The sequence below is a fragment of the Struthio camelus genome, chromosome W (assembly GCF_040807025.1).
Source record: "Struthio camelus isolate bStrCam1 chromosome W, bStrCam1.hap1, whole genome shotgun sequence".
Lineage (NCBI taxonomy): Eukaryota > Metazoa > Chordata > Aves > Struthioniformes > Struthionidae > Struthio > Struthio camelus.
The window spans coordinates 67759674-67786551 of NC_090981.1; the positions used below are offsets into that span (position 1 = coordinate 67759674).

At 42.2% G+C, this 26878-nt stretch overlaps 1 protein-coding gene across 3 annotated transcripts in view; it reads left to right on the forward strand.

Moving 5' to 3' along the window:
• The window catches only part of LOC104138483 (netrin receptor DCC), a 608580-nt gene that overhangs the window by 302054 nt on the left and 279648 nt on the right, over positions 1–26878 (forward strand). For all 3 annotated transcript variants that reach the window (XM_009666101.2, XM_068925912.1, XM_068925913.1), the window contains exons 4-5: positions 947–1097; positions 1466–1602. In XM_009666101.2, coding sequence (XP_009664396.2) covers positions 947–1097; positions 1466–1602 — 288 coding nt within the window. The remainder of the gene's footprint in view (positions 1–946; positions 1098–1465; positions 1603–26878) is intronic.

A 26878-nucleotide genomic window follows, 5' to 3' on the forward strand; every position in this document is an offset into this window, starting at 1 on the left:
AGTCTAGATCGTCCCTGAACGTTTGGGGGCCACACGCCCGTCCTTGGTGGGGATGGTGGCCGTGGAGCTCAGAGCGCTTTAGCCCTTTCCTGCGTAGGCGCCCTGCACTCAGCTGGACTGTCCACGTATAGGTGCGTAGAGCCACCCATACCTCTACGAGGTACCTGTGTGGGCTGGAAGATGTGACGGAGCTGATGGGGAGGCGAGTCGGAGGCACGAGAGTGTCTTGGATGGCACCTGCCATCTGTGGGGGAAAGCAGCTTGCGAGCGTGCCGTAACTAGATCCTGCTCCCTGCAACCGAAATGGTCCTTAATTAGACTACTTAATGTTATTTTATAATATGTGCAATGCCAAAAGAGGATGACCCTCTTTGAAGGCAACGGAGAATTTGGGGCATTCATCTCTCTCCCTATTCCTTTTCAATTTAATTTCTCTGAGCTATTTCATTCTTCATATTCTTTGTTTTCCTTGACCTTACTTGGAGGTTTTTTTCCCTCTCACCTTTCATGTTTATGAACTTCCCTCTTCCAGCTACAAAACAGTATCATTAATCCAGTGCCTCTCTTAACCTTACATATATATCTCTTTGTCTTTTCCTGCTATGACTGTACCTTTTCCTGTGGCTTTCCAAGACCTAATTTTTCTACCAGCATATAAACACTCCTTTCTCACCTTCCAGAAAGATGGTGGGTGTTCTGCCTTGCAATTGCTCCCTCGGGTTCAGCCCATAAGCAGCTCTGCAAGATTGTCACTTGATACACTTTTTATGTCTCTCTACTATGATTTTATATTTTTCCCATCAGCAGGAATCTGGGAAAGCTGCAGTCTCTTGGGTGCGTTATTGGTCAGCAGTTTTGTATCCCCTAAATCCAACAAAAAGAGCGCGAGGGTCTTGCTTGTTTGATTGATTTTTAGATAACAACTGTCTCTCTTTGCCTCTCGTAGATCCGGGTTTGCACAGGCAACAGGTTTTCCTTCAGCGACCGTCGAACGTGGTGGCCGTGGAGGGGAAGGACGCCGTCCTGGAGTGCTGCGTTTCCGGATACCCCCATCCCACCTTCACGTGGCTGCGCGGAGACGAAGTGCTCCCCGTCAGGTACCTCCTCGGCCGATCCTTCGGGTGACGCTCGGTCTCTCGAGTGAAGGTGCTGCCTGCTGTGAGTGCTGTCCGGGGTGCGGGCATGGAGGCCGTTGGATTTCCTCGGGCATAGTAACGAGCCTGGGCGTATCTCTTACCTTGTGATTCGGTTCATCTCGGCCTCAAATCTGAGGGTGGAATGTGATCATGAGCATCATCTCTTATGAAGGACTTTTAGGCTGGCATTTAAAATGGAAGTGTGAAGTTGTTAGTAGTAAAATCACAGCTGATAACTAGTTATGGATAATTTATGATGTGTATTTTCTCTAGAAGGAGAGGGGGATACCATCTTAACATACTCTGGACATATGTTATCAATGTTTCAGGTCCAGAAAGTATTCTTTACTGGCTGGCAGTAACTTACTCATTTCTAATGTGACTGATGACGATTCTGGGACATACACTTGTGTCGTCTCCTACAAAAATGAGAACAGCAGTGGTTCTGCAGAGTTGTCGGTGATGGGTGAGTAGAGATTTCCATCAGCTGTATCTCCTTTGCATCTCCAGTAAAGTTTTTAATGATTCCCTTTTCTACAATGGCTTTATTTTCAGAACTCCAAATAAGTGCAAATTGTGCAGCTCCCTCCCTGCTTTGATCTGGTATTCCCACGCACATAAAACCAAGTCCTGTAAATCTTTTAATGTCTCCTGCAGTGCCAGATAGCCTCGCTGTTGCCAAACGTGCTATGGTATCAGATGCTAATTGTTACTGCAGTCTGAAAAGGGTCCTTTCCTTTGTTGCTTGTTCCTGAGGCCTCGCTCCTGACATTACAACGGGTATCCCTTTTGCGCGTGACGACGACTATACTTGCTTACAGCTGCTTGCCGAAGGGGCTGTGTTTTCCCCAATGATTCTATGATGGCGTTAGGATCAGAGAAATTGGGCTGTTGCTGGGGTTTTGATTTTTTTTTCAATGTCGTGAGCAGTCGATATGGTGAGGTCAGAAAATCCACATATTTAATGTCTTCTCACCGAAATAATAAAAGTCAAAGTAAATTAATGGAAGTGCTCACTCAGCGGTGATGCTCAGAGGGTTTCCATTGTTCACAGCCTTATGAAAAAGGGTGCTCCTGACAGAGGGTGCTCGCTTAGATATCTTAAATTACACACTCCTTCCTCGTGTCAAATATTAATGGAATCAGAAACATGTTAAAATCTGAGAGCTGCCTTTTTTTCTTTAGTTAAATCACTGAACAATAGCAAATTACATTAGCTCTTCAGATCTTACTGAATAACAGTATATAGTTAATACTTAGTCAAACAATAGCTTATTTCAGTATACTGTTCATTTTGCATCCTGGCTTTAAAGCTTACGCGTAAAAAATACTTTCATTAGTGAATAGAGCCTTAATTAGGATTATAGGATATTCAGTGCTTGTATAACAATATTCTTTTATTAAGCCATAATAAAAATCTAATAATTACTCATGATGGAAGCTTCAGTCTTATTTCTTTAGGTACATTAATGTAACATGTTGTTTTACTGCGTAAAAAGTGTGGCTTTATAATTGCAAAAGTTCACTTCATTTATCATGAAATTATTTTCATTGCAATGAATCAAATATATTACTCAAGAAGTTAACTTCCATTTCAATATTTCATTTGCCTTACCGAAAGATGTTGATTTCAAATCTAGCGTGCAGTGAGTAACAAACTGCTGATTGAGAAGTAGCTACAAATTGCATTAATATTCCTCCCCTAACAATAGACTGTAATATCTCTTGGTATGAGCAACCGTGCCTAGAGGATTATCGTGACCGTTATCATGCAGAACGCTTTTGACCAGACAATTCCCATGAAAATTAATAGGAGTTTGCATCTAAGTCTTTCACATACCTTTTGAAAATTTTATTCCGTGCCTTCGTTCAGTCTGTAATGTGCCTAGCTATAGCTCTATTATGCTGTTTTCTATAAGTGCCTCATGTAGAAATTAAAGATGTGTACATTTTCATATATTCTGAGAGGTATGTGATGGCAGGATGACACAACTGCAAGGATGAATGTAAAGCAATGAAAGTCTCTATCTTGCTATTCCTTCTTCTCCTCTTAGTGTTTAAGAATGAGCCTAGAACTATGCAAAGGTGGAAGATGCCACAACTGCTGGCTCTTTGCACTCCGGCGTGGAAACCAGCACCGTGCGTTTCCCTGGCACAATGCAATCGTAATCTGGGTTGGTACTGTGGAAAACGGGCGGTTGCCGACGTAGATTGAGGGTTTCTGTGGCTGAGTTTCTGCTCAAATATGCTAATGAGGATTTTACAAATACAGCACAGATGGAAGAAAATTTTGGATATGCAACTTGGGCACAACATTTATGTACTTTTTTTTCTTACTTTTGCGAGTAGATAGTTCATTGGCAACACTTATGTGAACATATTTCATTGTTTTTCAGTTATGTTTGTGTTAGGTACAGAAACTGTTCAAACAATTCAGAAGAAATTACATGACTAAAGCTCAACAGATGATGACAAAAATTGTCTGAGATCTGTCTTTCCTCAGGAATATCCCGAGGCTTCTAACTTTCTCAGAATCTGTTTATTTGCTGACTCCATCCTCACCAGTAGGAAATGCTCAAATGTGCTGAAATTTCACGTTTAATCATTCTATCTTATAAATGGAATAGTTGTTTAACTTATTTCCCTTTTGTAAGATACAAAATAAAATGTCTGTATGTTTCCTTAGAGTTAATATGATTAATAGAGTAAATTGTTGATCAGTGTTTTGTTGCAAGACTTGCATTGTTTAACTTTGATTGTTAATGTGTTCAAATACGGTTTGAGCCCAAAAAAACCCTAAGCAGGTCAGTAATTTTTTTCTGAAGGCTATATGAGTGGACAAATCAAAGCTAGTCATATCACATGGTGGCAGGATGCTTTTGGTCTTTTAAGTAATGAAGCTATTTGCAAGCAACTGGATTTGTTTCACTATGGAGTTGCTATTAGTTCTTTTAGAGAGCTAAAGATAATCATTTGTGTGGTGGATATAGGCCTAAAATTGCATATGATGAATGAATTTGCAAGAAGAAATGTATTTTACTAATTTTTTATTTTTTTGATGCATATAGTCTTTTAGCAATATTTTAGCTATATCTCCTTGTGTAATGAAGGTTAAAATACACAATACAGATTAAGCCCTTTTATAGTGACTAGATAATCTTTAAACAAATGTTTGCAGATGATTAGATGTGTTAACAAGTATCAACTACAATTCCATTCTATATATTTTCTAGCTTTCAGAAGCATATTTTTCATTTGGGCCTTTTGCCTGCTGGAGGGCTTTTTGATACCACTTTTGTTTTATGTTTTGTTAAGCGTCACTGAAAGTCTGCTTAGTTGACTTTAGGCGAGAAACCCCCCTAGCCCAACTCTCTAAATGTTCCATAAATGGCATAAATCCGTTCAGAAGTTTTCCATGCCCTATCCTGACATGTGGGATCTCACTGATTGCAGCACGGCTTAGTGGATTAAGTGTCTGGTTTTCAGGTCCTAGTAAAGAACTAGGACCTAATCCTGCAAAAACTGATTTTTCTGTAGGTGTTCACAACTGAGTTAATAGCCTTTCCGAACTGCTGCTGTACGTTGTTTCTTTTCTTCCCCTTTTGTGTGCAGATTGCCCCTTAGCTATATCAAAGACCCAACCACAGTTCTTGTTGTGCTAATGCAGCAGAGGAAGAATATCAGGTCTCCTGAGGGTTGGGAGTTTGGTCAACTCTTCTTTGCAGGGTAGATTTTCAGCATTACAGTATCAGTGTCTTTGAATCAGTAACTATTTTTAGATCTATTAAGATAAATTGAGGTAACAAACTTTTTATTCTCTTCCTAAAATGTCCCCTAGGAAGTAATAGAGAAGGGAACAGTTTTACAGTAGCGCTAGGTTAGGAACACGGATTTGGAGACTGTTAGGTCGCTGCCTAGACTAAGAGAAAGTAGTAGCAAAAGCAAAAAATCTGGATCTGAAAGACAGCATTTGCAGAAAAATGCTCTTCCTAACTTTTACAGAGTGTTCGTATGTGTGAGCTACAAACAACTTAAAAGTGCTTCCGAATTGCAGCTGTGTACACAAATGCCTTTTACTGGGGATTTTTTAATATGAAGTGTGTTTAGTACTAGTAGTGTTTGCCATTGCAGAAGAAAAGCTATGTCAAAGATAAGGCTGGTGCCATGTGAGAGAAGTGGCTTATAAAATTGCCCAAGTCGTTTTGACAAGAATGAAGAATAGTAAGCACCGTGCATCTTGGTCGAGCCTGTTTTTCTTGTTCTAGTTCTAGCTGTGCTGCATAAATCCCAGTAGTGAAGTGGTTGTTTGGAGATCAGACTGGTGGAAAGTACTGAATAAACTTTCAGGTATGGATTGCCTTCCTGGGTGTAAATCGTTTCAGCAGGGAGCAGCATTAGGAAGGAAGCCTGCATCAACATAACACTGTTTGGTGAAAGCATGAAAGAGGATAAGCCTTCTAAAATTTCTTTTGTGCGTACAGCTTAAACTAATCTTGTGCAAGTGCACAAATCCTGAAGTATTTATAAAAGAGGTTATAGTCTATTGCTATTAAAAATCAAGTGCAGTGATGTATTCTGTTGGTAAATACCAATGGAAAAATAATTTCTAAAACGTAGATTATCCCCTCACGTAAACCTTCAGAGGAGCAGAGAGCTTCAATGGGTAGGCGTTTCAGTAATGCTACACAAGGGGAAGCCAAGAAAATCTAAGTCATGTGAGGATCTTTCTCTGTGATGCCACACAATGAGTAAATTGAACTTGCTCAAATCTATTTTGTCCAAGCAACCAAACACAGCAGACACTTTTCAGTTTTCCTCTGAGCTTTTATAGTTCTTTCTGGCACATCACACGTGTATGCATGTGGGGTGGCAGGGTACAACGACACAGTAATCTGAGGTCATTCCATGATGCTCCTTCCAGGCAGAAGTAAGACAGACGAACGTAAAGAACAAGCTCTCCTCAAAACAGGCTACCTCTCTCCCATTCATGTTGATTAGAAATTTCAGTACCAAAACGTTCAACATAAAATATGGATACCATTCATTTTATTTCTTCCGGATATTACTTTGAACTTTAAATCTGTGACATGGCAGCATGGTTTTCCATCCTACACCTCCTGTATGTAATCACGTCAAGCAGACAAATGTCTGATGCGCTGCCCTGCCGCCCTTTCCTAGCAGTTGAGTGAAACAGAGACACTTGGTTCTCGCATGATGGCTTTGGTGGAAGTTGCATTGCGGAGGCACTAGAAGCTGCCAGGAGGTTGCGCTAATGTTAGCGTCATGCTGTGTCCAGGAGTTTGCATGGTTGTCTGTGCTGAAAGTAAAAAGAATCAAATATTTAAACTGGGCATTGGGAAGAGGCTTTTTTTAAATTGTGTTTATGGGATGTGGAGTAGGCAACCCAAATTCAGCGGAGCCTCAGAGCTGGGAAGAGCAGAGGAAGTGGAGTGGCTGGAGGCTGTGGGCAATACTGGGCTTACCTGCTGAAATGCCACTCATCTTTTTAAGGTGAAGGTGCTGGACCGGATGGATGGATCAATAATTCTTTCCATGTTCACTCCCTCTTATTTAGAGAATTTTTAAAAATGTATTACATAATCAATAGAGCTTAATGGCGTCACAGGAGCAGTTATTTTCTATCCAGGAAAAATTCTTTTGGACAGTGTTTGAAATGAATTTTATGTGTCTGAAGCTGAAATGCTTCCTTTGGAAATCATTTACCTACTGTTGCATTGTGCTAAGAGGGAGCAAGGTATGTTCATGCAGTGTTAATATGGATCCCAGTACTAACCCTGTTACTGGTAAAATAACGTTACTAGCGGTACCCCGTAGCTGTTCTCAAAGTGTTAATTCCTCCATCCGAGGGTTTTGTATAATTGGGAAATTAAAAATCGCAGTTACTGCATGACACAGAGCAGCAGATCTATATAACCATCTGGCAGAGATGACGATTTCTTGGCAATGAGGGGGTCTGCTGGCATAAACAGCAAACTGCACAAGACCGAGTAACACCGTGGGTTTTCCTTGGTAAAGCAGTCCCCAACGGGTTCTTGCTACAAGTTTGTCCAGGTTTCTCTCCATTTTGGGTTTGTTCTGCCTTTTGTAGTGGTGCGGATGAACAGAGGAAAACCACAAGCGTGGCAGCGGTTTCAGCTGATGGTATGGAAAAGGAAACGTACCTGCTGAGATTGATGTGATGAGTATTTTATTAATAAAAGAGTTGAGGATGGGAGTACCAGATAGCATATGCGTAACGAGATGTCTGGAATCCCTGCAGCTGCACCAAGTCAATACAAGCACTGAACTCAGCAGAGTTTTTGCAGGAAACTTTAGTTTTCCTTTTATGTGTGGACACGCTAGGCATTCTGATGGATTTTTTTTGGACCTTAAACTACATAAAATAGTTCAACCGAGCAGTCCGAGCAGAAGGACCAGCTTATCCAGCACCCTCAGTGAATCAAGAAACTCATGTCATAACTGAATACCTTTAAGACGGACAAAATGTTGAGTAGGCAAGAGTACTAGCATCCCTACAGCAAATTTAAAGCTGATGAAACTGTTTTTGGATTTGTGGGGTTTTGTCCCTCTTTGTGTTGCATTAATCTGTATAATTAACTTTCAGAGTCTGACACTGAGATCAGCAGCGTTGTAGCGTACTCCAAGATTTGGTGTATTTTTATGGATAATGAGAATATTCAACAATATAGGAGCTAGGTTTTCAGCAGCCCCTGTGTGTGTTTACACACATGTACACATGTATAATATACATGCACACATGTATGCATACTTCAGGGTTGCTTTAATCCTGTGTCTGTGGAGTAAGACAACACAAAGCCAATTGGTGTTGGGAATAAATACCTACTTTGTGCATGTTGTTCTGTAGTTATCATCACAGAGCTTCTCCCAGCTTTCTCTGGTGCTGTTGGTACTGGCTAGCCCTGGAGGGGAGCCTGGGTTAGACCGAGCAGCAGTCTGGCCGCGGGAAATTCCCACGTGACCTTTTTCAGTTCTGTATGTTAAAGTACTTTGGTTTTAGAGCAGCTTGAAGAATTTATTTTTAGCGATTTTAAAAAAAAAATTAACTGAAGAGCAGTCAGCTAATTTGTATTGCCTTGGGGTGGGAGCTGAGTGCCTAATTCAGACCTGTCTGAAAAACATAGTTCTTGTCAAAGCATCTTGAGTATCAAATCCTTATTGAGCACATGACACTTGTAAGAAGCACTTGAGTAAAACTCAGATGTTGCCAATTTCTGCTAATATTGGTGTTTATATCAGCCTTATTAAAAATAAATATACCTAACAAGCTCAGTGATACTAATGCTCACTTGGCTGATCATAGGAAAATGGCTGTGACTGGATATGATCTACAGGTTTATGCTGAAGGGAGAAATATTCATGCAAAAATCCCTTTGAATCCACAGGAGAATGGGTGTTGGAAAGCTAACTATCTGGGTCTACGTGTGGTCTGAGTCTAAAGTGTTCATGTGGGGGATCTACCTGCAATGGTTATCGTGACAGCCCTTTGCAGGGGTCCTTTACTGTCTCCCACCAGACCTGGGAAGAGTTGTGCTGTGCGAGAGCCTACCCACGTAGACCTTTAGTGTCGTGTTGCACCAGCATAGGTGTCACCCATGCCAACGTGTGGTGGCATTGCTTGCTGTCCCAGGCACCCGCTTCCCGCACCTCCAACGTACCTTCAGGCTTTGCCCCGGCTCTGCTCGGCTTTGCGTGCAGTTTCTGAAGACTTCCGTTTGCTTACGGACGTAGGCGCTAAATGGGTTTTAGAGAAGTGCCTGAACGACTCTGGGAGCCATTTCTGGCCATGAGCAGCACTGAGAAACTACTTGCTCTTTAGAGGCTGAAAGATTATTATTATTAGTTTTATTGCTTGTTTGTTGGTTTGGTTTTCTTAAATATGACCTTGAGCAGAGCAACAATCGGGGGAGCCCCAAGTCCCGTGTGTCGGAGCTGCTGTGAGTGTGGACTCTGAAAGGGTTTAGAGGGAAGAGCGTGGGTTAGCTGTCGCCTTTCGGCGAGATTCGGGAGGCAAAGTGCCCATTTGAGAATCCCCTTTGTAGGTCCAGTGCACTCTTAAATGCATTACTGCCACGTGTTTCTTTTAAAATCAAGTTGTACAGAAGGTTGTTGAATGGTGTTGATATGTAAAGCTGGAAATGGAGGATCTGGGCCCTTTGTATTAGAAGTAGTGGGAAAAGCTTAGCTTCAGTGATAGGGCTGAGCCATATGCAGTATGAGAAGACCTATAGCTTTCATCTTGCCAGCTTTTAAAGAGTATTGGTATGCAAAAAAATTTTTTCTTTAGAAATTCCCTATTTTTCAAAAGCGCTAACATTATTATTTTAAAACTTTAATTAAAGTATAATGCCAGTTATTACATTCTAGTCTTTATGTTTAAATATGAATTAACTTTTTTGGTCTCTGGAGAAACAAATGGGAGAAGCCAGAACACAATGAAACCCAGAATGCGGTTGTATATTCTCTTACTGTAGAGCTACGAAGGAGTGACGTTATATGCTGACTTACAATGGGACTTTTAAAAAAAAATGTGCAGTTGTAGATACAGCATACAGCGCCTTTGAGCTCTGTGAAGCTCCTTTCCAATAAGGAGGGCATGCTGTATGTGTTCCAAAAAAATAAAAGATGGCAAGCAAAGAAGGCACAAAATGAAATTAGTCTCCCCATATTGCTGGCTGAATTTGAGAAATAAAAACAACAGATGTCTGCATACACTTTAAAGAGCTTGTTTTAAAAAAAAAAAAGAAAACCAAAAAAAAAAACCAAAAAAACCTCGAAGCTTCAGCTCTTCCCCCCTGCTTCGTTTTAAACACTAATTTAACGTGAGTGTTTTGAGCAGAAAGCTTCTCAGATAGCGATTCCCAGGACTGAACATGCCCCTCGTTTGTTCGACTCTCCCTGTCTAGGCTGTTTTTTTGGCTCAGTGGAAAGAAGAGCTTACAGCTGGGTTATTTCTGAGAAAGGTCTCCCGTACGTCCAGGCCTGCAGGTGTCTGTGCCCCAAGCGGAGAGGTGGCTCCTCTTTGCACTCGCCTTCCAGAGCTCGCCAGGGTACTTTCTGCAGCCAAAGGCTCGAGATGGTCACCACGCTACACTCGTAAGCTGGTCCACAGCACGTGACTGTAATTAAGAAGAAGAAAAGTTTTGGGTCTCTGCAAGTTATAGCCTTTTTCTGAGCTTGCAAGCATATGTGCCTAGCTTTTAAGAGGAGGTTGCGCAGCCAGTTACCAGGCGTGGGTAAATGAACGCAGATCCTGTTGTGGGGCAGCGGAGTCGACTGATTCCTTAGGGGCCCTTCCAGCCTGACTTGCGTCATCTCTTTTATCGTGAGCAGAGTAGTTTTGATGATGGAGGAGGAATCCATTTGTGACATGCAGCTTTAAAATCGGAGCCGAGGGCGCAGAGGTTCCCCGGCCGCGGGAAAGCTGGCGTTGCTGCGGTTCTGCGTGCTCTCCGTCCGTAACGCGGAGCGAACAACGGCGGCGTTGAGGAGCCCGTTTTTGCCCCGCTCGCCTTCCAGCGCACGACAAGAGTGACGGGCCGTCACCTTGATCAACGCTTGTGAAACTTCCCAAATGACGTGACTGCTGCCCTACGCTCAGGGAATAGTTCCCGCTAAACTACGTAGTGAACGCAAATTCATGTAGCTGCCAAACTTCAGTTATTAAAAAAGAAGGCGGGAGAATATCCAAGACTGAGAAACGTCTCTTACGAGTAACAATATACCAGGATCTATTCCCATGGCTCTTTCCAGCCTTTGCTGCTCTTCAGGTTCCTTAAAGCATTTCATGCTGGCTTCTCCGGTACGCTTGCAGCTCGCTCGGAAAGCATTTATAGCTCGCAGTAGCAGCGATCTGTTAAAATCCACTTGGGACTTTGAGACTACTTGAATTCAGCGTGTGAAGTCTGTATGTTCCTGTTGCGAGAGTGCTGGAGCAAATGGTCCCGATTAGTTTAAGTAGAAAATATCGAACACAGCATAGAATCGGCTTCCTATAAGCTGGCTGGGTTAATATGTACATTTATTAGCTTAGACAAACAGTTCCCTGTGCTGGGAGAAACGGTGAACTCGATTTAGACACTGGCTGCATCATTGTTCATGGGAAATGCGTAAACAAGCCTGTGCTGAATGCAATGTGATTGCTAAATAATTGTGCCTTTTGGAATAACGGGATTTCTTTTTCCCTGCTGCCCCCAGGGAGGTGTTCAAAATAAGTGCGAGTTCTTTATCATAAATATATTTAGATATATAGTTATACAGTTAACAGGAATCCAGCTCTGTTCTTCCTGTAGTTTCCTGTCTTAGTGTCAAGGCTGAATATAACATGTTCCTGTACTTAGAAAAGCTGCTGAAGTGGTGAAATTCCCATCCAGAGAATGACTGCAGCCAGAGAGTAGCAGCGTCACCGCGTTGCCAAACTAGTATTAATTACGACGCTTATTACGTAGATGCACAACTACTTAAAGCTTCTGGGAAATGCCAGCTTCATGGAACATGAGCCCCAGCAGCAGAGAGATCTTGGGGCTACGCTCGACCCAGGGCGCTGCGTGCGAGCGAAGCCGGCTTTGCTTTCGGCTGTGCAGCAGCTGCAGGTATTCGAAGCCGTTGCTCTCCATCGGGTGCGGAGTTTGACTACGTTCAGGGGAGTGCTGGAAATAGTAAAAAAAGTATTCAATCAAAGCCAGGTTTTTAAATATGCAGCTTTTCTAACGTACTTCCAATAACTTTAGTTGTGAAGGACTTATGTGGTTGGCACCTTTTTTTTGTTTTATTCCTTTTTAAGCCTTGTAGGTATATTAGATATGCACAGTATGGGGTTTGTTAGCAACATCTTACTACGCTTTATCTAGTTAAACCATAGCTGTAGGCCAGTTAGATATGACCGTGAGTGGTTTAACGACCTTTTATACATAAGAGGAGAAATCATGAAATTGAATAACTTTTCATATGAACGACAAAATTTCTGCTTATGCATGAGTTATTCCATCTCAGTGAAAAGCAGCTGGACAGTGTTAATTCTCTTTACACTACGGGAATCAGAACACTTGCAAACTTGGGCGTATCTGACGTGGTTCACCTCCGCTTGTGTCCGGAGCTGGATGTCACTCAACCTGTGCCGTTCCCCTCTTAACAAAGTTGTCATCTTTGTGCTGGTTGCTGTGTTCAAAAGGCGAAAAAGAATTTGTGAATCTAGAACAGATCTTTACTGAGCTATTTTTTTTATGATGAAAGGGAAAGTAGATCAGCAGGAATTAGAATTTATTCTAGGGCTACAAGCTAGAAGTGCATTTTGAGAAGAGTTGGCTGGTTGGGGCAGGGGTGGGGATTAGGTGTTAGAGGCCTGATACCAAATATCCAAGAAATAGATATGTTCATGTGTATATTGTGACAGTGCAAAACACTACCTCTCTAGATTTGCAGGATATATCTATGTTCTTATTTCCTAGGCTGTTTTGCACTGTATAATAGGATGTTTTTTTAGTAGTTTACATAAGAATAACTGCAAGTCTGTGGAAAGAGATAAGGAAAATAACTGCTTTTTAAAGGAAGTTTGCTCAGAAGTGAATGTCTGAAGTGAGGCAAGGCAAATGCTGTTTGAGAAGATCCTCAAATCCCACCAGTGGAGTGATAGTCCTGGGCAGATCCTCAAAAAGTCTTTATCCCTGTCCAGAGTCCCCCCTGCTCTCTTCCACGGGTGATTTTCTTTTTTTTGCAGCTATTCTAGCGGACCTTCCTCTCTCTCCTAAATCAGCAATTTCTGCCATATGCCAAACCGCATCTTTACTTTCTTGTTGACTGTCACTATGGACACAGTAGGTCTCTTGTGGGGTTTGCTTTCCCTCTGAGCTGAACCTCCATCCTTTGTGCAGTTGGTCCATTTGTGTGGCCCAAACAGTAAAACTTATGGTCGCCTGAAGCAGGGTAAATGAGCTTGGCCAAAAGGAAACGAGCGCAGCGAGCTTCGTACTGAGCTCTCCAAGGTTACTGTGAGTTTAGTGGAGACCACTGGAGTCCGTGAAAACCCTTGGACTTAGAAGTTAGGTGGAGTTCCTTCTCTATCTTACTGAAAACAAAATGAAATAAAATGCAGACAACCTCTTCACTATCACAGTTGCTAAATTTCTTCCAAATTAACTCTGGCTTTTGTAAATTGGAATTGAGCAAGTGTTAAAAAATGCTGAAGTTCATTATGTTTTGGAAGCAGTTGAGTTCAGTATCTTATCACAGGTGATACCCAAGATTTGCACATAACAGTCTTAAGGAGAAGCTCCTCTTTTAGTCACTAAGGACTGGCCAGAACAAACCTAAAGAAAAATTTGCTTAAGGTTGTAAACCTGGGCTGAGTGCTAAGCCTTGAAAATAAATGGGCAAAAAAGCTTGCATATTTTGGTCCTCTAAGTGTGTTTCAAAATGGTGAATGGAAGTAAACAAACTGAAATTTTGGCAGTGATGGGAAAGAGGATGCATTTTTTCTCTTTCCTGAAAATTGACTTAGATATTTTGGTGGTGAGGTTCTGACTTGATTTTATTACGGGCTTTTATTTGGGCCTGTTGTAACATAGTTTTATTTTGATCTTTCTGGAACTAATTTCAGTGCATCATTGTACCAAAACCTCAAATATATTATTGTGACTCTGTAGTGTTGAGATTCATACAGATTTCTCCTTTAGGACAAAAGGACTCAGACCTTGTTGCTGTGATGACAGTCTGTCTGCATAATTTTTTCTAGGTTCTTTGGAAAGTTCCCAGAATAAGAGAAGAGGAAAAAAATAGTTGTTGATTCAAACCATTGTCCTTTTTTCCTTGCAATTTTGGAAAGAAATAAGAGAAAATTGAGATGAGGAAGTCTTTTTGCATAACTAGCTCTTGGGCCTCGGTCTCAATAGATAAACAAAAAAAAAAGTAGTAAAATACAGCAAAAATAGAAAACGTGACTTCTAGTCCTGACCTGTACTTGTCCCCTCTCTGGAGAAGACTGTAGTACTCTATCAGTCATTCAGAGACCCTTGTGCAAATGTCAAGCTATTTTTAAAACGTTTTCAGCTGCCTTTTCCACAACAGCCTGAGAAAAGATGTGTTGCTTGGCAAAGTCAGGCTCCTGGAGAAGGTGGGACGAGGTGGGGGAAATAACCCCAAATGGCGAACAGCAGAGGCGTGCAAGGACGAGCCCTTTTGGGAGCCCCGGATGGGGTGGCTGGGGTTCGGCGGGGTGGCTTCGGGCAAGCAGGAGTTGGCATCGATCTGGGCAGAAGGCCGTGGGGAAGCTTGGCACCATGGCTGTGCTCGTAGTGTTCATTGTACCCGCGATTCCCACCTCACTCCCCAGTGATGTCTCCAAAATAAGTCCAATAATTCATATTTTCATTTTTTCCACCAAATTTCACTTGGGGAACTGTACATATGCAGTCCTGTTTACCAGAACAGTTATCGCAGTCTCATAGCACTGTGAGTTGTGCTCTCTCACTTGGGTAATTTTCATTTCTTTATGCTTAACTTTTTGAAATGGCCTTTTACAAATTGCTTGTTGGATAAAAAGAGTTGGACTCTTATTGCACTGAGCTGATGGGAACGTAGGTCTGACAAAACAGGGTTTGTTTGAAGTCTGGAAATGAATCGTTTAATAGTTGTGTAGTAAAGGTTTGCTTGTTTTTCTGTTCGGGTGTGGGGTTTTTTATCTTCTCCAAAACCAAGATACCAGCATGTTGGCATCTGGTAAATATGCTCTTTAATGTGAGGTTATTTCTTTTGTGACATTTTCAAAATCTTTATTTGATTTCCACAGCCACCTTCCCCACTGATTTGTGTGGATTAACTGAACAAGAATTGGTTGGCTCTTATGTGTGAAAAATTTATCTTTGGAGATAACATAAAATTATGCTTTTTAAAGAAAAATGGTGGTCATCTCTTTCCTGAGTTCAGCTTATTAAGAAAAAGCAGGTGGTACTCTGAGGCAGGAGAGTTATGGAGTCAACCACTAGGCTGAGCAAGTCCCTGCCAGACATGTTGCATGAGCTGAACCCAAAAGATTTTCTGACCTCCCAGGGCTATGGGAGAGGCAAAGCCCATTCAGAAGAAAGCTTGATTTTTTTTTTTCTTTTTTTGCGTATAAATGCACACAATTGTAAGATACAGGCAGTTGTATGGCCAGTTGTACCCTGGCCATCAGTGAATAGGCATGGACATACCAGCTCTTTCCCCGGGACATACTGTGTCACCATAACTAGGCAGACTGGAACTTGGAGAATCTCTTTTCAGTGCCCATCTACCTGAGTTATCTGCTGAGAGACCTTGAACAAGTCACTGCTCCCTGCAGGTTCCTCATGTAAAGCCTGCTGTGCTTTGAGAGGTGTAAGACACAACTAAACTTACTTTGTGAGTGTGGATGCTGCAGTAACTTTTTTCCACCAATAACATTATGGCAGAAGTCCATCATTTGCCACTGCAGGCAACAGATGTGCAAGGTGTGATGAGAGCTGATCTTTCAGCCCTGGTCTGGAGCTAGAAGCTGCACAGCTGTCCCTAGGCGGAGCAGGATGCAGGTATCATCAAAAGGATGTGTTTAGGAAATAATTACAGAGATGGTGGGGGAAGCCGGTGAGAACAGAGTCACGGCAGCCAGTGCAGGATGAAATTTCAGGAGGAGGAGCATGGCCAGCCATGCTGGGAATGGTTGATTGGCAAGATCTGTAGGCTAGAAATAGTCTTCACATTCAATTTTTGGCAAACACTGATGATTGTAATGATTCCCTGCTATCTCTCCTCCACCTTTTGCTTGCTTATCACAAGCTGCTTTTCTTTATTGTCTTCTGATTTCCCATAAATAATGTTTGTAGAAAAGGAATAGGGAAAAAATGACCCCTTCGAATAAGGGGTTAGAGCTAACACGTTCCATGCAAATGTTCTGTCTTTTTGAGTAGCAAGTCCTTCTCGTGATGCTGAGCTCCTGCAGTCCCCTGTGGCATTGCCCCTGTCCCTTCTCCTGTAAAAGCCACGCGCTCGGGTGTTTCACAGCTTTAAGCTGGCCCTGTCTTGGAGGCCATCCATTAGTGTTCATGAGGAGCACTTGTCCTTGCTTGTCCTCTTCCAATGCTTCCATGGACAAATAGAAGCGTTTTCCATGGGAGCATTAGATGCCTGAATTGCCTGTTGAGTCCTGCTTTGCTAAACGAGCTGGGAGTTTCTCTTTGCTTCAGTAGACCCAACTTGAAAAGTGCAGGGATTTCTCTGGGTATATCTAGCACTAGTTTGCCTCATAAAGTCAATGCCAAAAAGTAGCTGTTGCAGTATGGGGTGTGTGTGTATGTCCTCTGTACTGGGGAAGGAGCATCTTTATGTCCTCGTCTTGAAGGTAGCACAAACTGTGCTAAAGGCACTATTGTGCCTAGTTATTGATATTTAAAGGCAAATACACCTTTATTCTATTTAGGATCTAAATTGTTGAGGTCATGTAAAACGGCCATGACCTCTGAATTAATATGACAAATTTTTGTTTGATCTTCCAATATGTATTTCTAAAATAAATTTGGCAGGTGGAGCTGGAACAGTGACTTTCTTACCTCTCTTCCTTGTGTAAATTCTTTGTAGGATATTGCAGCTCAGCAAGGCTATGTGGCATTAAATTTTCTGCAGTATGCTTCTATGCAGTCAAAGCCAACTGAAATTATTTCATATCTTGAATAAAAGGGATTATAATTGAAATCAGAGCTTTCATTAAAAAAACAAATTGATTTAGATAAAATTATTTTTCCTGGGAAAAGTGCAAAATAAAATTAAGTGACTTGGCTTAAAATTTGTATTTTTAAACCTGAAAAATGAAATGAGATTAATGTATCAAATTATTTGAGAAATTAAACATGATTTACATCAAAATGCGGGTATAATATTTTGCATGCATGAAGTGCTTTTCTAGAAATATGAATTGGCTTGCCTGCACCTTGCTCTAGTGCTTACCATAAGAACTCTTCAACGGATAAATATGAAGAGTTTTAGCATTTTCCCAGTGAGAGTTTGGATTTTATTTCTTGAACCCGCAGTTGCAACCACACGACCTATTCTCTGAAGGGAAAAAAAATCCAATCGGTTTTGACAGTAGTGAAGAAGAGAATGGATGGGAGTAAGGTTAGCAGTAGTCGTTCCGCTCGCCCTGCGGGGCTGGGGCTGGCCCTGCCGCGTCTGCACCGGGCTGCCGCGGGAGGCCTGCGAGGCTGCCCTGCTGTCTGCAAAGGCTTTATTTAGCCCGTGGACCAGCCCAAGTCATGTGTGAAAACTAAAATCATCCTATGAGTGTTTTTAGGCAAACCACCTGGGATGGGTAAAGTAGATGTTGTTAGTGCCTAAATGTAGTCGGGGACTATTTTTTCGTTGTTCTAGTCTTTTGGGAGATTTTTTTGTTTGGTGTCTTTGTCCCAGGGACAGTCTTGTAACTTGCTAATTCAGGTTCTGTTCAGAAAACTTTTTCTGTATTAGACTTAATTTTTAGTGAAGCCCAGTTCAGCCGTTTTTTTTCCCCTGTTACATTTACTCCGAGCTCTCCATTTGAAAGCTTTCACACTGTGATTGGTCAGTCGTTTTGTGAGCTCTCCCTGTTCTGCTGCTCCCATGCTATCGGCTGAGGACATCAGCTGTGTCTGGCTGGCTCGCCACCGTTACAGCTGTGGCCTGATCTGTTGCTCTGTTTTCTCATGACTTTCCAGCTGCTCCTAGGGGGTCCTACCGAGGGATGGCTTGGCTTCTGAGAATGAAGAAAATATTCCAAGGAAGTCATCTGAGAGAGACCAGACATGCCCTTCTGGTTTTACACAACCAGAATCTCCACTGCGATCAGCAGGAGTCTTGTTTTTATTAGACCTGCAAAGTTTGAGTCTTTGCCTTCAAAAGAGAAGGATTAAAAACGCTGATAGCTCGTGAGTGTGATAAGAAAATGTTTGTGAGCAGCTCTTGGATAAAAGTTCAAACTCTTGTTCTGAGGAACCTGAAATCTACTCTAGTCTCTTTTTTCCATTCTGCTGCTTTTCTGTGTTCCCTTTCTCCTTCACGCAGCATCCTCTTTGCGTTTGCCTTCGGCCCTGGTAGTTCTTTTTAAAAGCAGAAGTGATATTTATTCAGTGTTTGTAGTTAAGTCTGCTTTGTGTCTTTGTTGTGCCGTATTATCTTCAAATGCATCATTGAATGCAATGCGGAATGTCTCTTTGGCTATATATCTTTTTTATGTGGGGCAGCAGACTGTTAACTTTGCTCATCTGCATTCGAAACAAAATGAAAACGAGGAGGAAGAAGGAGGAGTTCAGCCAAGGACAGAAGGATTAGCAAGCAGGGTAGTGCTACGTGTTTAGGTTCGTACTCTGCTCATCCCTGCCCATCAGTCCTGCAACTCTAGTGGCGTTTCATAGGACTGCTGCTCTCGCGTTTGTGGGGCCAGTCAACGAGTAAATCGGAAAGACTAAATCCTAAATGTCCTGGTTAGGAGGAGCGGAAGAGAGATCACCAACCTTATCCTCTGGCGTTTAAGGACAAAGGCGTGTTTCTCTTGTCTTCAGTGTGCTGATGGAGAAAGGGAGGGTTCCTTTTTCTTTTCTTTTGGGGAGCAAATAGAGGAATTGATCCAAAGTCCACGTGGTAGGACTACTGCTTGCTTTGGCTAGTGGGATGATATTAAACATCTGAATTGTGGCTGGAGAAGCAAGAGGAACGATCACTGTACCTGGTGCTGAGGTGAAGGATATTTTGGCGAGGCCTGGGCTGGGCATTCTCCAGCCTCTGTGAACTGGCTGCTGAGCAGTGAGGAAATGCTGATTCTGGGGCCGCGTTGAAAATCAGAACGTGGGAACCTGATGTTGCAGGCCAGAGAGATTGGACTACTTTCCTTCAGGTAGATCTTCTATGTGAAGTTATCGGTTAACTGGAGCGGAACCTGGATCTTCCATGTTGATGTCCCAGCTACCAGGCTGCAGTGTTTCTCGACCAGTGAATTTGTATGCATTTCTTGCAAAGTAGTACTCTTCTGGGTGGTGGTGGAGACTTCAGAATGGCCAAGTTACTGCTTCAGGCAGATACATGCAATGAGAATTTTAAGTTCATATCCTGGTCCTAATGCAGTAAAACTTTGAATACTTGCACGGTGCTAATGCTACCTATGCAATTTATTCAATGGCTCTTTGAATTGGTGTGGTGCTGTGCTCCAGAAAAACGTGAGCCTGGGAGCCCCTCCGCTCGCAATCGTCCCTGTGCGTACTGCCTGACCCGAAGGGTGCTTTCCCAAAATGCGCAAGCTGAGCGTTTGCCTGCGGCCTGGTGCGCCTACTCTGTCTGAATGTTTTCTTGTTGTTAACAGAAATAATTACCCACAAAAGGGGATAATTTGAAGAAGTCAGTTCTTAGTTATTAGAGCAGTTTGTTCTCTGAACTGAATGCATGCCTACATGTTTCGTGAGCAGGCTCCTGGGTGGTTCTGCATTCGTCTGGACACTGAAAACATGGTGCCTAAGCCTTCCATAGTGTCAAAACCTCAGTTAATTCTTGAGGAAAACCAAATTCTGTGAAACAACTGTTTTTTTTAATTTTACATAAATAAGCACAGAAAATCGAGGAGGAGTATTATAGGTTTTTCCTTATGGCAAATTATTACCACTAAATTGGGATATAACAGGAAAAAAAAATGCTACAGTATCTGGATATCAAAAGCTGTGCTTGAAAAGTTCATAAACCCTGTATATTTTTTTTTATGCTCCATCTTTGGTTCTGGGGCCTCAGGCTGTTATAAGAAGATTAAACCTAATTAGCAAGTCCTTAACCTTTAAAAAAGATAATTACTTTTTTCTAAAATCATACAAATAATTAATATGACATTAAAACATAAGTATATTTACTAGACCTGAAAAAATACTTCTACAATAACAGAGATACAGAAACATGATTTTCTTAAGAGTGTTTTCTCACTTTTTTTTCTTAAAGTTGAGCCTAACAAATATATGTGCTTTGGCGATCTCTTCTCTCTGATGTATTTTACACCTTATCTTTAGTTTTGGTGGGTAACTCCATCACTGTTTTATCAGCAGCAGGCAGCACACGGGGCAGGACTGTGTGGTTGCAGCCCTAACGCCACTGTCCTCCTTTGGCCAGGCGAATGCTCTTGCTCCATTGGGGTCATCTGTGTTGTGTTTGGGGCTGCTCATGCATATAGTAAAGTAAAGAGAAGAAAGCGCTCTAGCCCCTAGATTTCTCCAGAATAAGAAAAAGGAAGCTTTATGGAGTCTTAAATTTTTCATCAGCAATGAGCTACTGTGAGAATACCATTTCAATCAGGAAGCTGACCAAAATAAATTTTGTAGGTACCATGTTCATCTTCCCGTGTTTAGAAAGAGTTTTCTTTATAAATCATGAGTAACAAGTGACCTTTTGCAGCAGTGCGCTTGGCTTCTGCAGCACGTGGTGCTATTGAAATTACCATGTGCAAACATCAATCCTGTTTTTGATCAACAAAAATAATAGTAGCGGAAGCTGGATTACAATGTGAAGGACAGGCAAGAAACAAGAGCAGGGGCCTGGGGTGCTGTGAGTCGGGCAAGCGAGTGGAGGGCTCTGTGCCAAGACTCATTGGCACTCGGGTGTGTAGCCTGGGGCTCGGCCGTGTTGGTGGTTGGGTCGGTGTGGAGCATCTGAACTGGCGTGTGGCCAAGGTGTGCCGGTGACCGTCGCAGATGAGGGAAACGCGTGCAGCATCTCAAATCAGCACTTAGGGCAGGGCTTGCTCGCCTGAGGCTCTTTAGTGCTCGGGGCATGTTTCCAGCAGGTCCTGTGTGACGTTTGCCCGTGTCTCAGATACTTTGCACGTTTCAAAGGATGCACGTGTTTGGGCATGTGACTCTCATTCCAAGTAGTTTCTTGGCCGAACTACTCGTTTTTAAAAAAAAAAAAAAAAAAAAAAAAACACTTGTTGTATTGACCCCGAGTTGCATGCTTGAATCTCTACGTCCTGCCTGCGTGAGTCCCTCCTGCCCCAGGATGCCTGGACGAGCGCAAAGTAAAAATAGTTTCAAGGAAAGCAGTGAGCGGAGTAGTTTGGGAATAGTGAGAATGAATGAGCTGAGCAAAGCAGAAAGACTCAAATCTGCTGTTCCTTTGCCCGAAGAAGAGGGGCTGGAGGGGAGGAATGTTCCTGCTCTTAAAATATGTAGAAGGCTGCTGCAAGGAGGGGGCAGGGAGATGGGAGAAGAAATAATGGGCTTAAGATATACTAACTCAGCATCAGTTAAATACTAGGAAGTTGTTGCTGATTAAATTAAGTGAGGCCTGGAAGAGGCTGCCTGGGGCGGCTGCAGAATCCCCACCATCGCAGATATTGCAAGATAGATTGGATCTGCTAGGGTGACACTGCACCCCTGTGTCTGTGCAGATTTGGGATCCCTCCTAGGGTGTTTTGTGTAATTCTGCAATAATATCAGGAAGCTAGAAAGGCTCAAAAAGCTGCCCAGCAATGCTTTCCCAGTGCGCAGAGCACCAAATAAATAAAATCCCTCTCCTGGGCAAAGGCCCCACTGCAGTCAGTACGGTGAGTTACTTAACATACCTTTTCACAGGTTTCACATATGCAATCAATGTGCTAAATAACATCAGAATTTGCTTTCTTTAATAACATCAAGGAAGCATAAGTAAATGTTGTTGTAGTACCCAAGCGCCTTAGCTTTCCTTGAAAGAAGCAGTTGTTGGATTCGGCTTGCATCAAAGGCACCCAGGGGCAGGAATTACCTTTTTGTGATGATATATGAACTTTCCCCACCCAGGGACCAGATGGAGGATTTCTCTGCCCAGATTCACCTGCGGGAAAAGCAGCTGCTGAAGGACTCCCTCTCGATCTGGAAATACTAGAAAGCGAGGTTGTGCCGTGGGATGCTCCAGCACCAGCAATATAGACGTGAAGGGATGTTTTTCTTAAAGGACTAGCCAGACTTTGCCAAAAGGATGGGATTTGAGGTTTTGCTCCCTCCACCCCACCCTCCACTCTTTTTCTTTTTTTTTTTCATTTGCATAATACTGAGGAAATGAAAACTGCTGAAGGCTGGGGTACGGGTGCTGCCCTGGAGAAAGGAGCCCCGTTCCTGCCTGGCACACCAGGCTTCTGGTCCTTCTCCTGGCCCTAAATAGGGCACGGCATTTTACCATCGCCTCACTTTGCGTAAAGTACATCAGGGACACCTAATATGCACAGACTGAGTGCAGCTTAAGTCCACCTACAGGTTTTAGCTAGTGTATATGATTAGTAGATAACTTTAGATTTATTTTAATCTATTTATCTTTTTTTACTTTAGATATTTTTTATTTATAAAGTAGTAATTTTTGTATACATTTGAGTTGCATGATTCCTTTTTACACTTGCTGAACTTGTTTGAACGTGTAACTGGCTAAAAATGTTTAAAATCAATGAAGTGGTGACATGAGCAGTTATTGTTTTTAACAGAAATGTTGAACAGTGACCTAAGGACAAAAAAGGTTCGGGAGAAATTTAATAATAGTTCTTAACATAAACACTGAAGTCCACTTCTGAATTGAAGGCCTGGACTGTCAAGGTTTTGTTTTAATGAAGAAATGAATATCAACACAATGTAAAGTCGCACTTCTCAGATTCCCTTTGATCTGGGACTGACAGAGGAGGGATTTCAGACTGTTTGGCTGAATCATTGCTTTTTCCTCTTAATTTTTAAGCCCATAATACTGGCAGTGACTATTTTTCCATTCTCTTTGCTAAGAAAACAGATGAGCGTTACCTCTGCCTTGGATACTACACACACTTTTCAGGCTGGGTGGGAGGAGATGCCAGTAGACCTCTGGGGAGCTGGAGGTTGAAGGCACCACCTTGACTATGAGCTCTCTGTTGGCTGGAGGGCTGTTTCAGAGCATCCTAGCTGCAGACTGTGTTTCCGCATTGGCAACGCTGTTAGCTGCTGGCATGGCAGAACTGATGATAGTTCTTTGGGGTTGTGGGTTGGTTGGGCTTTTTTCTCCCTTTTTGATATTTGCTAGGGGAAAATCTAGTGAATGGTAGTAAAAGCTGTAGAAGCGACCTGAATTTTAGTGTGAGATCTGCAAAGTACCGATTTTGGTATCCAGCAAGCTATGCACATCTGGCTGCAAACCACATCTTACACTCTGTGCAAACCTGGGTTAGGAAGGGGTTTATAACAAAACATAGCTTTTCCAAGTGCTCAGCATGGGTAAAAGATAGACACAACTGTGATTATTTCCACAGGCTGTATCCCGTGCTTTAAAATGTAATGTTGTCAGCATGTAATATACTGTTATATTGTTGTCTTTTGGTTTATATGTTGGTTAATTTTAGTATTTTGGTGCTTGCTTTGTAGGACTTGGCCCAGGACACAGGCAAGCAGTTGCTCTGGGTGATTTGATGCTAATCCCTCTGTTTGACGTTTCTCCTAGGAAATACTCTAGTCTTTTGATGTCTAGGACTTGTGGAGCTTTTCTTCTGCGTAACCAGTCCAATAAACGTGACATCATCTTTGTGTCTCCAAGAACAGAGAGAAAGGCAGGAGTTTTCCCTTGGCAGCATGATGGATAGAGGTTTATTCTGAGTCAGGATTGTCAGGTTCAGTTTCTTAGGGGTAGCGGGATAGATCTCAGTGAAGACTGCTGTCGGAAGTAAACCCATGGAGAGTACTTCACCTGTCATTATTATAAATGTGAGTGTGACTTTTACCTTTGAGTCATTAACTCGGCAGGACACGTTTGAACTTCACGGCATCGCAGAACATAAAGAAGAGGGAAAAAGAGAATTAGTGAGTATCTAGGGCATCTTCTTGTCAATGCAGATTTGCGAGTTCTTAATTGAAAACTTAATTTCCTAAAAATGAGTTTTAGATCTTGGCTGGTGAAAGGTTTTGAGAATTTTAAAGATGTTCAGCCCAAACCAAAGGAATTATATTGTTGCTTCTTTTGCTTTCAGAAGATGCAATCAGTATAAGTAATCGTTAAGAAGGGAAGTCCATATGTGCATTTGGACATGCGGGTGTGTGTGCATGTTAGTGGCTGGGGTGCTGCCTGCTTTTATCAGGCTATGCATAGCTTTCCTATACATTGTTTTTGTGAGAACACTCATAGCAATGACATAACCGTAATACACAGAATACTATTAAAAATATAGACTTCAAACAGGCTGAAATGAATCTCATTGCAGCATCTGTAGTTGGTTTTATTAAAAGCAGTTTAAATTCCCCTGCCTGGAGCAGGGTGGAATTACAGAGATGGGCTGCAGAAATTTACATTTTAATTGAGGCAGAAGACAAAATAGGGTATGGTGCAGCATTCACATATTATGAGAAAGAATAAATAAGATATGTATCAGCTGGGAGAAAAGAAATGACTGGTCGTTTTTCACTGCCTCCTATGCTATATTTTCAAACGCTGCAATGAGCAGTACTGGGCTTGTTTTGTTTGCTCCATATCATATTGCAACAACCAAAGCTACCCCTGTTGGGCAAGTTATTTATTTCAAATTCTTTTAGAAAAACAACACCAAGCACCCAGCATAAGGTGGAGCATGTATCTGTGACCTGTCCATGGATGCATTTGAAAGAAAAAAGTTGAGGAGTTTTTACAGTTCTGCATGCTCTGAATAATTGACTGTAAATTTTGAGGGCTAGTTTCTAAAATGTATTGAAGATTTTAGAAGGATGACCAAAAGCCGCTTTGATGTGACTGGGAGCTTTTGTCTAAGTGTAGTTGGTTTTATGTTGGATTTGCTTTGAATCCTGAAGACTGTTCTCCATGGTGGCTGGAGAACAGATCCATATTGTTTCTCTTCTTTCTTTTTTTTTTTAATTGCAGTACACTGAAGATTCATTACATCTAATGTTACTGCTAGCATGATAGTAAGGTCCAGGATTAGCACTTGAAAGCCATGGCATGCTATACATATAGTCCATACTATACATATGTGCAAAATGACGAGATGCAGCCTTTCTAACCTGCTTAGCATTTAAATTGGGTAGGCAAAGGCTGGGGGAAAAAAACCAGGCTGTGGTTATGGGTCCCATTGTCACCCATTAGGTCAGGAGCTGAACCAGCAGCCAGAATCCAGCTCTCCTGCTGCCAGTGCAGTCACTTTCTTTGAATAGTGAAGTTTTCCCTCATCTTGCATGATTATTTTGGTTCAATTGATGCTTTTAAAAAATTTATTGAAGCATTTTTTTCCTTGATATCAGGATAGTAAGTTCACATCAGGTTCTGGGGTTTTAATACTGAAGCATAAACTTAGGCCTACTATGTGTCATTGTGCAATCCATGCAAAGTGTCTCCAGTTTGATGGAGGCCATTGGATACTATTGTAATGCAGATAGCGTCTGGAGGCACCCAAAATACCATACCAGTCTAACAGGCAATATCTAGAAGTTTTTCATGGTATTGGGAAAAAGAGACAGTCAAAGATTTTGAAAACAAACAAAGAAGCCCACCAAACAAAACCCCAAGTTTTTCCTTCCTTTTTTTTCAAATCAGAAGGACTTTCTACCTTGGATCTTCCTAAGGATGGTGGCCCAGTGGAAGCCTCTCTGCTGGGCTCGCTGGTAGGACAGCGCAAGTCGTGGGTCAAATTGGGATAAACCAGGGTGGGCAATCCAGTATGAGGTTCCTGGGGTTGGTCGCTGAACTTGAAGCCTGGATTGATGCTGCTGAGGCTGCAGCAGGTCCAGGCAGTTATACTGGCACTGTATCGTCAAAGAAAGAAAATGAGGGTTTTCACCTCCGTGACTGCGGTCTTTGCAGCTCCTCCAGGATTTGGGCAGATGACTACTTTCCCTCTCCCGTATTGTGACCGCTAATGTGGGAAAAAAGCCCAACTTGTAAAACTGGAGAGCCTTCCAACTGTGGTACGTGTTATGTATCAGCCTAAGCAGGGCCTTGCTGTCATAAGCTTTCCCAAGCTGTTACCTTCTGAAAGGCCTTCAGGGTGAAACAGATTTGCATGAAGACCCTGGAGGAAGCGACACAAGCGTCAGCAGCGCGTGGTGGGGACTGGCTCCTCTCTTCCCAGAAGAGGAGGGAATCGTGCAAACAGGACTATGTTGTCACTACTGATCAAACTGGAAACCTGTTAAATAACAGTACAGTCCCCTGCCACATATATACATGGCACAGTATGTGTGTTTTCTAGGCTGCTCTTGAGAAGGAAATGAACAGATGAAGGCTCAAGAAGCTGGCAAATGACTTCCTCCATGTGTGCGTTCCTTATGGCTGCCCTAGAAATGACTAGTTCGTACTCATTTGGATCAGTGCAAGTGCTTTTAAAAAAAAAAAAAAAAAAAAACACAACACCCTTTGTACTGGCAATCCCAGAGATAACTTCTCTCTTTTAATCCTCCATGTAGCTTATTTTCCCTTCTTAAAGGGGGAAAAAATCATTTCCCACATTTTTGTCTTGAAAGGATCTTTCTTGATGTGATTATAAAAAATAATAATTTTCCTGCTTTTAATCCCCTGAGTTCTGACCTTCGTTGTCTTTGATCCAAACAGCTATTCCAGTGGGAATTTAATTTTGATGTGGTTTCAGAATTTGGCTTCCTGCTGACTTTTAAGTTGTTAGTGTTAAACATGACCAAATTGCCAGCACTGTGGTGCTAATTAACATCATCGGGAGAACATGCTTTTCCCTCCAGTTAACCCCAAAGGTGGCAGCTGAATCCAAAGGCAGTTGTCCA